Source organism: Mustela nigripes, chromosome 6, assembly GCF_022355385.1.
Source record: "Mustela nigripes isolate SB6536 chromosome 6, MUSNIG.SB6536, whole genome shotgun sequence".
NCBI classification, from domain to species: domain Eukaryota; kingdom Metazoa; phylum Chordata; class Mammalia; order Carnivora; family Mustelidae; genus Mustela; species Mustela nigripes.
This window is the reverse complement of record NC_081562.1, coordinates 51,036,889-51,050,171: the sequence shown is the minus strand read 5'-3', so window position 1 is coordinate 51,050,171 and position 13,283 is coordinate 51,036,889. Positions and strand designations below refer to the sequence as shown.

General features: G+C 43.6%; 1 protein-coding gene across 3 annotated transcripts in view; it reads left to right on the top strand.

The window, feature by feature from the left end:
* The window catches only part of MSRB3 (methionine sulfoxide reductase B3), a 169,176-nt gene extending 157,287 nt beyond the window's left edge, over positions 1 to 11,889 (top strand). For all 3 annotated transcript variants that reach the window (XM_059402537.1, XM_059402539.1, XM_059402538.1), the window contains 2 exons: positions 120 to 217; positions 8,649 to 11,889. In XM_059402537.1, coding sequence (XP_059258520.1) covers positions 120 to 217; positions 8,649 to 8,819 — 269 coding nt within the window. In that variant the 3' untranslated portion in view covers positions 8,820 to 11,889. The remainder of the gene's footprint in view (positions 1 to 119; positions 218 to 8,648) is intronic.
* Positions 11,890 to 13,283: the final 1,394 nt, after the last annotated feature.

Genomic DNA, 13,283 nt, shown 5'->3' with positions numbered 1-13,283 from the left:
AAGCACGAGTCATATACTAGAGATTTTCATTCTTTGCGTAGTAGTTCTTTAACATGACATTCTAACCCAAGGCTGTCTGTCTCTCCTGTCTGTTTTGTTCTGATGCTGCTCTGCTCCAGGTTGGCCTTCATTCCACGATGTGATCAGTTCTGATGCGATCACATTCACGGACGACTTTTCCTACGGGATGCACCGGGTCGAAACGAGCTGCTCTCAGGTCAGTTAACGCCACCTGAAAACCCACTGGGATGCCCCCTTTGCATTGCAAACACTTTCTGGACTCCTGGTTGTGCTAAATATAGCAACTAAGGCCAAGTGACTGATCATAAAAGGGATGGAGGAGCACAATGAAGTCTCTGTATCTGAAGACGATATCTCAGTCTTCAGATGTTCAGTAAGTCCAACTGAATGCCAGTCATTGGCTTCAAAACTATTTAAAAAAAAGAGAGAGAGCGAATGGTCAGGAAAATCGTCTTCAGTTGACTCAGTACAGTGGAGAATGGGCTATTCTTAGAGCATGTGAAGATTTCACTCTGTGGCTGTGTATAATCTGATGTTTTAGAGAATACCCCTCTTCCTTCAGCTCTGTGCATGTGTTGTTCACCTGTAATGATCCCAACATGGTTAGTCAAGTCCTCAGGGGTGGCTTTCCCCATGTGGGTATGAAGGAAGGGGAAGAGGAGGTTCAAATTAGGCTCTAGGAGCTTGGAGTGTGAATATGCGGTAACGTAATGCCTTCTCTCCTAGTATATGGACCTGTTTCATTTCCACGGATGTTCCAATAGTTCCTGTCACTCTGCTCTAACTGAATCAGGTCTGGCTCTAGGGAGAAAATGAGCATGTGTCGAGGAGGCAAAGATGGTTAATCTGTCATGCTAATGTCGAGGCTTGAACTGTTGGGTATTTTGTATTTAAACTCAAAGACATAGCCAGAACCTTCTGTACACAGAATAAGAGCAACCGCACACTCCAGTCTAGAGTAGGTAGTCCTGTTCTGATCTGCTTTGCAAAAGTGAAATGTCAAGTCTGAGTATTGGGCACTGAAATTCATTGATACTATGGAGTAGTTTGTCAGGGGATGTCTGTTGTACATATCAGAGGTAAAGGGTGCACATCAGGCAGCTGAAATAGCAAAGTGATTGCCACGTGGGCCTCCCTCAACATTCTTGTACGTGCCCTTTAACCCCCTTCATCAGGCACAAGAGTTGTAGGGAGTAGGTGGCATATTTACTACCAAGCAGGGAGGGAGATTGGTTAGAGCCCAACCATCTGATGAATTTGTGTTTTCTTTCCCTTTCCTAACTTACCTTCCTCCCTTCCCCCTTCCCACCCCACTTCCTTCCTTCCTTCCTTCCTTTCCTCTTTCCTTTCCTCTTTCTTTCACTAAAGGTGAGTTTACTGTCTTCTAAGCATGAGTACCACTCTCTCCCTTGAAACGCAGACTTCATATTTTAGCTAGGTCATACTTTCGGTCCACTCTTGTCTCTCAGATATGAGTCTCTGAGCGAGACATTGGAAATTTCCAATCCTGGGTCTCCCCCTCAGAGATTCTCACTTAGTTGGCCTGTGTAAGGCCTGAACACCAGCAGTTTTTCAAAGCTGCCCTGGTTAATGCTCACAATAAACTTGTGGGCTATATACTGTCATTCTTTTTTATTTTTTAGTTGAGAAAACGGAGACACAAAGAGGACAATTACATTTGTATAAAGCTACATCGATTCAAGCAGCAGAGCTGAGACTCGAACTTGGGCATTGAGCTCCAGAGCTCTAGGGTGCTTAGATGGACAGACAAGCCATAAAGAGTCACATTAAACCAAAAAAGTCCTATGACTTAGTTTAATTCAATTCATATTTGAATTTAATTGCTTTTAATTGATATTCTTATAACTGCCACAAAAACGAATTATGATTATCTCCCCAGGAATCTAAAATATTCAACAAAAAAGTAACCCAGTAGGATGGTACATAGCAATGTATAACTTAGGCACATAGTACTTAATAAACCTCTTTTAAGACTAACAGTTGTGTTTTGTTTTAAGCTGCCTTAAAGGCTGTTAATGACTGCTACTCTCCATTTTCTTCAGAACCCACTTTCAAACACTGAGTCCCATGAGAACCAAATAAACAAGGCACAGAAAAAGTGGGGTGTAAGATAATAACTTTCGTTAATGCCCTATTCTCTGACGTCTCTGTGACTATTTCTTAAAAGTCACAGAACAAACTTGGTCCCTTGTGCCGGCCACAGAGATAATACTAGCAGTGGTCAAGAAAAGACCATTATGAAGATGAAGTTGTTCTACAGTGGCCAAAGAGAGACGAAACCTACAAGCTGCCCAAATCAGGCAACATTAATAAAAGATATTAAGCTAAACAAGGAACAGCTCTCAGCCCTTTGGTCAAAGGGCTAGGTGACTGTTAAACTTTATGTCCTTTGGGGGAAGAACCAACACTGACCCCTCCCTTCTGGCTTCTTTCCCCACCACCTTCATTTCTCACATTTGGAAAGTATGTGGCTCCCTCTTAAATAAAAGTCTTAAATTTGAAGAAAAGAGGGAGGGAAATTTATTCTATTAAGGCATGTGTAAGAATACATCCTCTGTGAAGTAAGTTTCATGGAGAAAATAGTTAGATGCCAACATTAAAGAAAGATGTGTTTCCTGGATTCTTTTCCCTGTGGGCAGAGCGGGGGATGTCTGCCTCACGAGAGCAGTAATAACTCACTGACGTGTGCTGGGTGTTCCTTCCTTCCTTCCTTCCTTTATTGCATGTTTCATCCACACATTTATTTTCCTTTTGTTCTACATTTTTCTTGAGTTTTTTTTTTTTCTTTTCTATTTTCACACTCATCCTCTTTATCTCAACTGGAAAAAATAACTGACTCAATGGTTTCCATACAGAGTAAATACTTGTATTTTGTTTCCTAGTTTCTCATTTTTTTTTTTAAAGATTTTATTCATTTATTTGACAGAGAGAAATTACAAGTACACTGAGAGGCAGGCAGAGAGAGAGAGAGAGAAGGAAGCAGGCTCCCCGCTGAGCAGAGAGCCTGATGCGGGACTCCATCCCAGGACCCTGAGATCATGACCTGAGCCGAAGGCAGCGGCTTAACCCACTGAGCCACCCAGGCGCCCCCCCTAGTTTCTCATTCTTAATGCTACTTTTCATGATCAGTTTGTCTTTTATTTTAACCTTCCATTCTTTCAGTTTATGTAGTCTCCCTCTGATTCATAGCTTCTCCCTTCATTTTGGGAGGAAGTGGTATAGGAAACTTGACTCTGATCCGCTTCTCATCTTTCTAAATTTTTTTTTTTTTCCATTTTGAATTCAGATGGTTGTCCTCTCTCTGGACCAAATTGCAACAATGTGGTTTGTCTGATGAAGAATCTGTTAGATGCTGTAGATATCTCATAGACATTGTCAGTTGGACACCTTATGTGCAGTACTTCTTTCCTTGTGGTAAAGATGCTGCATCTGCACATGAAGACCCTCTTACTGCCATCTTCTACAAATGAGCTGAGCTTCTGTGGACCAAACCAGTAGGCTCAACCTACATGGCTGGTCTTTTTTTTTTTTTTTTCTGTGGTCCTGAATTTTTACTCTGATATTTAGGATTCTTCTTTTTCTTTCCTTTCCTTTCCTGCCCTTTCCTTTCTTTTCCTTTCTTTTTTCCCTTTTCTTTCTTTCTTCTTTTCTTTTTTAATTGTGATACAGATCATATTAGGTGGTTAATTAGACCTCATATTTGGGTGAGAATTAAAATTTATTGGGAGCTATAACTTACCACCTCTTTATGCTAACCTATAGTTTTTCCATGTGTCCCGTGACTTCTTTAGGTCATAATACTTTAGTAAGATTTTGTTGAGAAAGTTAAGATTGTTAAGATTGATTCACTATTGTCAACACTTTTCAGAGAAAGAGTGCGGTCAGCTCCTTCTAAAAGAATTGCTGGGTGAGAATCCCAGCACGTGGCCTGATCTTTAAGTTAACAGCACAGAGTACCAGCAAGGGTGGTGGAGATTCTACCACGCCTTCTGTTAGGACTCCTACTTGTGGAGGGAATAGGCTGCCCTGTTACGTTCTGATTTTTGTTGCAACCATATTTGTTTGCTTTTCCTGTTCTATGCGCTGAATAGTGGAATTATATTCTAGTTATCTCTTCAAAAGAGGGTCTTTATCTTAAATCTGTCCACTTGAGTATCTTCTCCCCAGCTGTGGCAATTTCCTAAGTTTGCAGTTACAAAGATTTTTTTTTTTAAGTTTTATCGACGCTTTTCATCTAGTGATAAAATAATGTTGCGTCTATCCCAGTTTCACAAACTACTCTGAATAGTTGTTTGACAGCTTCTTCCTAATTCTCCAAGCCCAGCCTGTTAAACAGTGCTTTGTCAGGAGTTTAAATTCAGTGCAAAGAGGTAAGAGTTGCATGGTTTAAGCTGTAGTTCAGAGAACTAAGTCCCTCCTGGTAAAACTTGGGGAATTCTTCCTTCTTTAGATCAAAATTCTACATCTGCAGCAAATGGGAGATCAATAAATTACTTAACTTTTGGAAATCATCTTTAAGGAAACTATCAGATAGTTGCTGAGTTTATGCGAGTTGGAGTCTACTTTTGCCTGTTGCTGTTACTCGCTGGAATCTACAGTAGAGTCCCTTAAGGTTGTTTTAGATCATTATTAATTTGTTCTATGGCAGCCAAATCAACAGAAAGGTAAATATCCACCCATACACGGCATTTTTCAAAAGTTAAGCAGATTTTGGTAAAACCCCAAACCTTATTAATCTTTTGCAGATGACAACTGATATATTGCTGATGATTAAAGATACCCATGTGTTACAATAGGGGTTCAGACTCACAGCCCATCTCTCTTTTTCTTGATCTTTCAGTAAAATCATAATGCTAAACTGGTGACTTCACAATCATTTCCTTGGCAAAAGATTAATATCACAAGCACAGAGGAAAAGAGCCCTACTTGCACACAAGTGTCTTCAATAACGGTGGGAGAAAACAGGATACTACTGGCAAAGTAAATTGCTTTTCTTCTTAAACTCATTTCTCCTTCTCATCCTGCCCCATGTGCCCAAGTGTAAAAGCCCTCGCTTTGAAACTGCTTCATCTTGTAGATCAAACACTTAAGAGAAAATGACAATAATAAAGCCCCCAAACATCCTAGACATAGCTGGGAGAAAACCGTCTAGGACAGTTGGAAATACATCAGTGCAGAAATATGTAACTGTGTTGAATGCACTATTTGTGTTTCTTATGCACACGATTGAGAACTGCAGTCAGATTTTAAGGAATTATGTTAAATTTGATGTTCAGTCACTTTTTGGGAACCCGGGGGTGGGGGGCTCTTTTCTTGTAGTTCTCTGCAGGTTCCCCAGTTGCCAGATTTTCTGAGTGGGAGGCTTCAATGATAAAGGATTCCTCTAGGAACTCTAAAATGTCCCTTTGAACAATCATCTCATGCTTTTTTCGGAATGAGAGCTAGAATATCCAGTTGTCGCTTGTAGCTTCCTATACAACAAGTGCGTAACCATTTTCAAACAACTTTCAAAAGGCACACCAAAGATTTTACCCTGAAATAAATCATTAACAGCAGGTCTCCGAGATTTCTTCATGGGGCAGCCAGTTTGTTTCAGTTACAACCAGGTGTGCTGAGAGCCCAACACATTGCTAGTTGGCCGGGGCCAGGGAGGCAGAGCTCGCAGGCGGCTAAAGAAACAATGCATCACTGACAACTTCCATTCATCATCCCAGCCTTCAGCCAGGGGTACAGGCTGGAAAGAATGGGCTCCATGTGCGCTCCCCTCGGGGAGGAACCTTCAGAGCCTGGGCACTTTTCAAAGAAACTGGATAATAGTCGTTTATGGGAGACTGAGTGTACCTGGGGAGGGGTGCGGGCGGGGAAGCAGAAATGGCGCTGCGTGGTTAGGCTTCCTGTGGACAAACCGCTTTGTGGCTCTGCGGGCGTCGGGGTGAGCATGTGTGTGGTGGTGCAGACCGAAACGCACACCTGGCTACATTTTGCAATGTTGCTCCTCCCTCAGTTATCGGAGCCTGGGGTGAATCTTCCAGAACACTGTGGCAAGCACGATGAAGCTATCATTATCATTTGTAGGGGCTCTCTCCTTTTCTGAGGACTTCCCTACTTCATCTGCATCCCATAAGGTGTTCTGCCAACGATTTCTGTTGCGTCTTTCTAACTGTGTGTCCTCTTCCTCGTCCCCCTTCCTTTTTCCTTTCAGATTAGGGACATCTAGAATCTGTGTTTTTCTTTCCATGTAAGCAAAACACCAGTACCGGATTTTACAGATGAAACTGCAGCCCAATAAGCAACTCGGTTCAACAGTTTACATTAACTCTAAGTTGGATTTGTTCAAGATGATCTGGGAAATGAAGACCATATCAGTACTCCTAAGTAGCTTCAAATGTATCCTTATTGCATTTTATTTTTGGAGTCAGGTAAACACAGAACTGTTTTCTAGATATGCCCAGGAGATGATTAAGAAAGATAATGTCACTTATTTTGTCCAGATAGCTGTATTCTCTCATTAAAACACAAAACCAGAAAACCCATCTGAGACTTTTATGTGCAAAGTCCACCACTCAGATGCCAAGTGAGCAAAGTGCCAGAGCTGCACGTGAGATCAATAATTGTGCACACACACTGGTCACCGAGAGCTCGGGTTCCTGTTGGCCTGCACCCTGACTGTTTTGGCAGCAAGAAATAGGTGTTTTCCTGTGTCCATTGAGTAAGCATGTGTTTTTTTATTGGTGCATCTTAGCTGCTGATGCCTGAAATTTGGCCTCAATTGTTTATAGAAAGGAAAAGCAATCTGAGCTGTCAGCCTTGATATTACCTAAACCTGCATAGAATGTGATAAAATAGAGCAAGATTTGTTTTTTAGGCCTGTTTCATATTTTCCAGGCAATAGATCAAATCAGTTCAGGGTTCATTTTTAGCTCTTTAATAAGCTGACACAGTATGTTGGCAGTAAAATAAGAATGCACTTTTAACATGGAAGTGCCATATAGTCAGAGTTGCTATTTGTGCTGTTTATTAATAACACGAGAACCCCTGGGAACTGAGTGTAGCACTTAGGATAGAGAAACTGAGATTCTAGTTCTTTTCATTGTAATAAGCATGATCATCTCCATTTGGTTCATTAGCCCAGTTCCCATGTCAGTTCCTACTCTCTTCCCCCATAATTTCTAAGGGGACACCAAGCAAGCACAGTGAGAAGAATTAATAAACCATCTATAGGCATTTTCTCTCATGTTCTTCCCTAAATCTTGACTCTCCTGTCTGTTTGAAATGCTCCTCTGATAGCCACTCCTTCACTTCCTTTGGCTTCTTATTCCAGAGTCACCCCAGGAGAAGAGCCCTCGTCATCATACCTGCAGTATCAGCCCCGAACCCTGACACTTCATATCTCTTCCTCCTTTTTCCCCTCTCCCATCTACCATACTGGGCAGTCAGTTGATCTCTTTGCATGTTATCTGCCTCTCCCCCTAGAACGTAAGCTCCATGAGTCCAGGATTGTTGCCTGCATCTCTAGAGCCCGAGACAGAGCCTGGTGTGTAGCAGGTGCTCCTTAGATACCTGGTAAATGAATGAATGGAAGTCCCTTGCTCCAGGCTTTGGTTTCTCTGGGACCTGACAAATGATGTGGATTCGCAGCCTGTTTGAATATGATGCAGTAATGTCTCCATCTCTCTCACTCCTGTCCCTGCTCAGAACGGGGGCAAGATAGCTAAGTATGACATACCCTGGTGTCTCCTGGAGTCGTACCCAGCCTCGGAGGGCTCGGGGTGGGGCTCTATGCCCTGAGCCAGCCTTCCTGGAGAAACGATCTCTGGGCTGCATTTCTCTTGAACACCATCATAGCCAACCATCCCTCCTTCTGCTTCTGCCCAGATTCGGGGCCTCTTCTCCTTCCCAAGTGTTTTGGATCTGGACGAGTGTGGATTTAAGCTTATCCCTTCCCTCATGCAATGCAGTTCACTTGGGTAGAGAAGCCAGCCACGCTCCACCTACTGGAGGCCAGAATAAAAAGATGCTGTGGGCTAGCGACACTTCTTGTCCCACCTGCAGTCCTGGTGACCGTGGCAACATCTGTTGAGCCTTGCCATCGCTTTGCCGGGCTCCGAGAACATCCAGGGCTGATGTTAAGTTTTACTGCCCATGAACGTAAACAGCACCTCCGTCATGGCCAGTTAAACAGTATCCTTTACGGTGGACTTGTGCATATCTGAAACCCACCCATCCACAGCCAAAAAGTCATGCCAGGGGCGAGAGATTTTCTTCTGCCATGTTTCTTACAAGGGGAGATCAGGGGTCAACTCAATTCATAAAATTACCGCGGTCATTTTTCAGCTGGCTGAGAGACTTCATAGATCAAAAAATACAGTGGCTTCTAAATGATTTCTGATATGCACAGTTCTAGCTTTTTTTTTGTATTCTCAGCATGTGGTGTGGAGCCTGCCAGAAACCATCTCTGCAGCTATTGACAGGCGGACGAGAAATCACCCATGATGGTTTCCATCGTTTCCCTATAGGCTGGTCATCCATTTCGGCGGCTGACCGTGAGCCCGTCTCAAAGCTGGCTTTGTACGTGCCGCCCTTATGTTTTCGCTCTTCTCTTTCAGTGCGGCGCTCACCTCGGGCACATTTTCGATGACGGACCTCGTCCCACCGGCAAGAGATATTGCATAAACTCGGCTTCCCTGTCGTTCACACTGGCCGAGGGCAGCAGCAGCGCCGAGGGCAACAGTGGAGCGACCCCCCCACTCCCCGTAGGGGACAGAGCCGAGCTGTAGGGTCCCGGAGAGCCAGGCAAACAAGTGTACTTAACGCGCAGCTTGTGAAAAACAGCAAATACTCCGAATTGTCTATCTTAGATCTATTTTTTCAAGAAATAGAAGGGCAGTTTTGTGCTATCGATATTTTTCTTCTTTGGCTTAGACAGAGGCCCCAGCCGTCCATGTATTTTGCTATTGACTAGATTGGGAACCCTTTATCCCTTCAGCGAGTGGAGAGGGCTTGGTGGATCACTTTCCCAGGCCCCCTGAGTACCAGTTGGCATTGTTTTCTTTGAGCACACAGCTGCTTTTGCGATTTCTCCCCCCTGGCTTAGGAGACGGAGGGTGCTCGGGGTTCCCACCAGAGATCCCCTCCGCGGCGGTGAGAGCAGAGCCCCCAGCTCGGGGCGCAGGCCTGCAAGACACGTGGCCCGTCGGCCTTTGGGCAGGCCTACCTGAGACAGGGCGGACGGATGCCTGCGGAGACTGCTCAGCTCTGGAAAGTTTGAGCTAAGGTCGTTTATTCTCACTAAAAGGGTGTGAAGGTCTAAAGTCTTTCCTTATGTTAAATTGTTGCCAGATCTGAGGGTGGGGGGCGGGGGCAGAGAGTTACAGTGAGTGTTGTGGTGGAGAAGTAAACATTACCTCACGGTGAGGCCTTTATTTTATTTTATTTTCCATTGAAAACATTGGAATGTAAGAACAACGGTAAAGTGCGGAGCCCCGTTTTGGCCCCAAGGCCACGCAGAGAGCACCTAACATGGCCTTTTTGAAGTCCGTCCCTCCACACCTAGCACCAGCTGCAGCTGGGAGGGCATTTTGGTAAATACCACTGTGTAAAATAAAATACTGGGACAACACACCTCATCAAGGCAACAGAAGTAAGAGAGAGCAGAGAGGACCAAAGAGAAGGCCTGGGTATTGAAATACCCAGGGCTGAGCGGAGAAGCCAACAATAGACTCCAAGTAACAGAGCCCAAAGCTGGGGATCTTGTGCACAGTAGCTTGGGTGACTTCTGGAAGGATGGTGGTGGTGGTGGGGGGGGTGTTTAAAATGGAAAGAACCAGGAGCTCAAGTCCCACCCTGCTGTGTGACAAGGGGATAAGCCATTTAGCCTCTCCATGCCTACTCTTCGTTTAAAAACCAGGACTTAACATTATTTGTAAAATAATTGACACTCTCAGGGCAAATTTACTGTATTGCTATACCATTAAGATCGGTGTCGTAAAATTAAACTGATCTGGTTTCTAACTGCCTCAAAGGCTGAAGCCCAAGCATTTGAAATGGAAAGAAGCAGAGAGAGGTTAGCCAAGCTGATTGGTATGGAAACAGTCGGGCCAAGAGCCAGAAGTTTTTCTTTGTAGCAATATGGCTGGTTTTACTCTGAGAAGCTCTGCTCTGTTGCTGTGTAACGCTTACCAGAATGGATGTCGTTGTTGTGCGTGATAAGATTTCCACAGGCACGAACAGTGATGATTTAAGATGATATTGCCATAGCCAGGTTTGAGGGTATAGTTTATGATGGATAGATACTGTGTTTGTAGCCACAAACGCTAATCCTGCAATGTAGTTTTTGTTTTTTGTTAAAATATTACTTTTGTAAATCTTTGAAAGCTTATGGAAACTGACATCCTACCTTGTAAGCACCAAGGCAAAAATAAGAAAGAGGGACACTTGACAGTTTTACAATGAGAAACAATGAGAAGTTAAAATGAAAACTGACAAATCCAAGTGGCAGTGTGGTCATGGCCACATTCTTCCACGTGTCTACACATGCTCGCTGGCGAGGCCCTGCCTGATACTCTGGTGACTTCCTTGTCACGTATACTCTAGCTTCACCATGACAGATGAGTCATGTTCTTCCTTCTTCAGCCTCCAGCTGTTTCACCTCTGGTCCTGGCGTCCTTCTTGAATTGAGATGTAAGATTTAAGACCGTGGAAGCCACAGCTGCCAGACCATCCTAGCAGCCCGTCCCAACCTCACAGAGGAGCCCCATCATTTCCCAGAGACCCAAGGATCCCATGTGGGATTGGCTAAAGAAGAGAGTCTCCCTGGACTTCCCTGCCACAGTGGACGTCTGTCCCTTGGGCCACATAGCACTTCTCCCATTGCTCCAGCTACATATAGTAGCCTGCCCCAGGTTTCTGTTGGACACGAGCCACCCGGTCGAGGTAGACAAGAAAGATAAATGGGGGGGCTTCTTCCCCCTCCCCAGAGATTCTGGACTCTCATTGTTCTCTCATTTTTATTATCAGGCTTAACATTACCCTCTAAAAACTCCTTTTCTAATCCTTATCTTTGTTCCAAGGAAAGCCGACTTTTCTCCTACCGCGTTTTCCAGCATCAACTTTAGGGAAAATGCAACATCTATTAAAAAAAAAAAAAGAAAAACCAAAAAACAAAAAAATGTGGGGTATATGCATGTGGTTTAATTCCAGATTGCTTTTGAGTTTAAGTGGTATCAACTTTCAGTATATTTCTGTCTTATGTTAAAGAAATATATTACTAAAACGTTGGTGAGCAATAATGTCAGCTGTCGAGCACTAGATTTATTTTTGCAGGATATGGAGCGCAATGAACTGCGTCAATATGGCAAGGTGTATGTGATCTGTGGGAGTTGTGCCATTTAACATAGGAAATGCACAGGACTTTCCCTCTCTGCACTCAGCCCTTACTGTATACCATTAGGAGATGCAGGTCTCTGCTGGTGGGTAACAAGGACATCCATATAATCATGCAGAATGGATCTGAAGAAAGCAGCAGTATATATTACATTAGAGAACATTTCTATATGTTTAAACTCTTCACTTCTTAGATGCATTTAAATACTTAATGCAAATGACATAGCAATCTAAAATCCTCTCCATGTTAATCGAATTGAAATGCCTTGTTTTAAATGTGGAGTGTTATGAAAGGGATTATCACTTGTTCTGAGGTCAGATATTTTTGTCTTAGATAGCTTTGTACTAATTTTTCTCCAAACAATTCAAAACTTTTGAAAAATGTATGAGGTTTTCATTGAAAGAACCCTTTTCCTATGTTTATTGTATACAGAAATTATGCAATAAAATTTCTTTATAAAAATGCTCTCTTCTCTGATTCCTGGTTATTTTTAGCACAGATAGATGGACCATCCATCGGAGTTTGCTGTAGACTGATCTGTTGGCCTCCTCCCAGCTGATATGTGTGTATTTTGCATAAAGGGCTTTTTATCTGATGTGGCCTTTGCATGGAGGGACTGTAATCAAAGGGTCATGTCGGATTCTCCAACGCCCAGGCCCCAGGAAAGGCCTCCAGGGATCTGAAAGATTGGAGGAATGGCATTACTCAGCTTTCCCCTCCGCACAATCCTCAGTAGCTTCTGTATGTTTGGGGGCTTCAAATACGGACTTCAGGGAGCTCCAGTGTGATGATAGCTCTGTGGACAAAAATGTAGGAATGATACCATGCTGAGTCCTTCAGCTTCTGTTAAATAATGTGCTGGGAAACTTCTATGGTTGTCAAGGTTTGGTCTCCAGGGAAATAAGGTAGGCATTCCCTGCCGCTCATGGATGAAATCCCCTTTAAGAGTCATCTGTATGGACGAGTTTCAGTGTGGTATTATTGGTTGTTGAAATCTTTCATGTTTTGGTTTGTTCTACTAACTTATTTTTGTGTGTGTGTGGAGGAAAAGTGAGGTGGTGAAGACTTTGCTTTTCAGCCAATTCTTTAAGTCATAATCCTGGGATCTTGGAATCCGCAAGCCAGCAATGTCACGTGGTGTACTAAGAACAGTGCTTCTCAAAGCGTGGTCCCCAGGCGGAAGGGTCTGTAGTACCTGGGAACTTGCTACCAATGCACATTCTCAGGCCTCCTCCCAGACTCACTGCAATAGGAATTCTGGGATGGAGCCTGAGCTAGTTTTGTTTTAGCAAGCCCTCCATGGGATTACGGTGCTTGTTCTAGTTTGTGAACCATCGCCTTGGAACTTTTACTGAGAAAAAGTCAATTAGTCTGAATTTTAAAAGCATTTCTTAATGACTCAAAAATGCCTTGTTTTGTCATCGATGGTTGTCTTTTGACAGAGATGGAACAAACAAATGGTTGTCCCCAGGCTTCCTGCCTCTCAAGGGTTCTTATCCTTCCCTGCACATTTATTTGACTTGTTCTGGAGCACTAGCATGTCCTCATCAACCAACACTGCCTTCACTCTGGTTTGCCTTTCGGGGTTGAACCTGGGCTGCTCGGTAGTGCTCGCCTATGCCTCTCTAGAACTGTAGGATATCCATGGCGGTACTCAGCTCAGCAAAGCCAAGAACTAGAGAATAGTCTCAGTGCAGAAATTGACATATGACCTTTCCCATCTCTTCTCTTTCTTTGTACCTGTACCTTCCATCATTATCAACACGGGTTTGCTTGTTTTTTTTAAACCGTCAAGAGATTTCGGCCATGTATCCGAATTGTTGAATTATTTGGTCAGAAAACTGCTATCATTACCCGG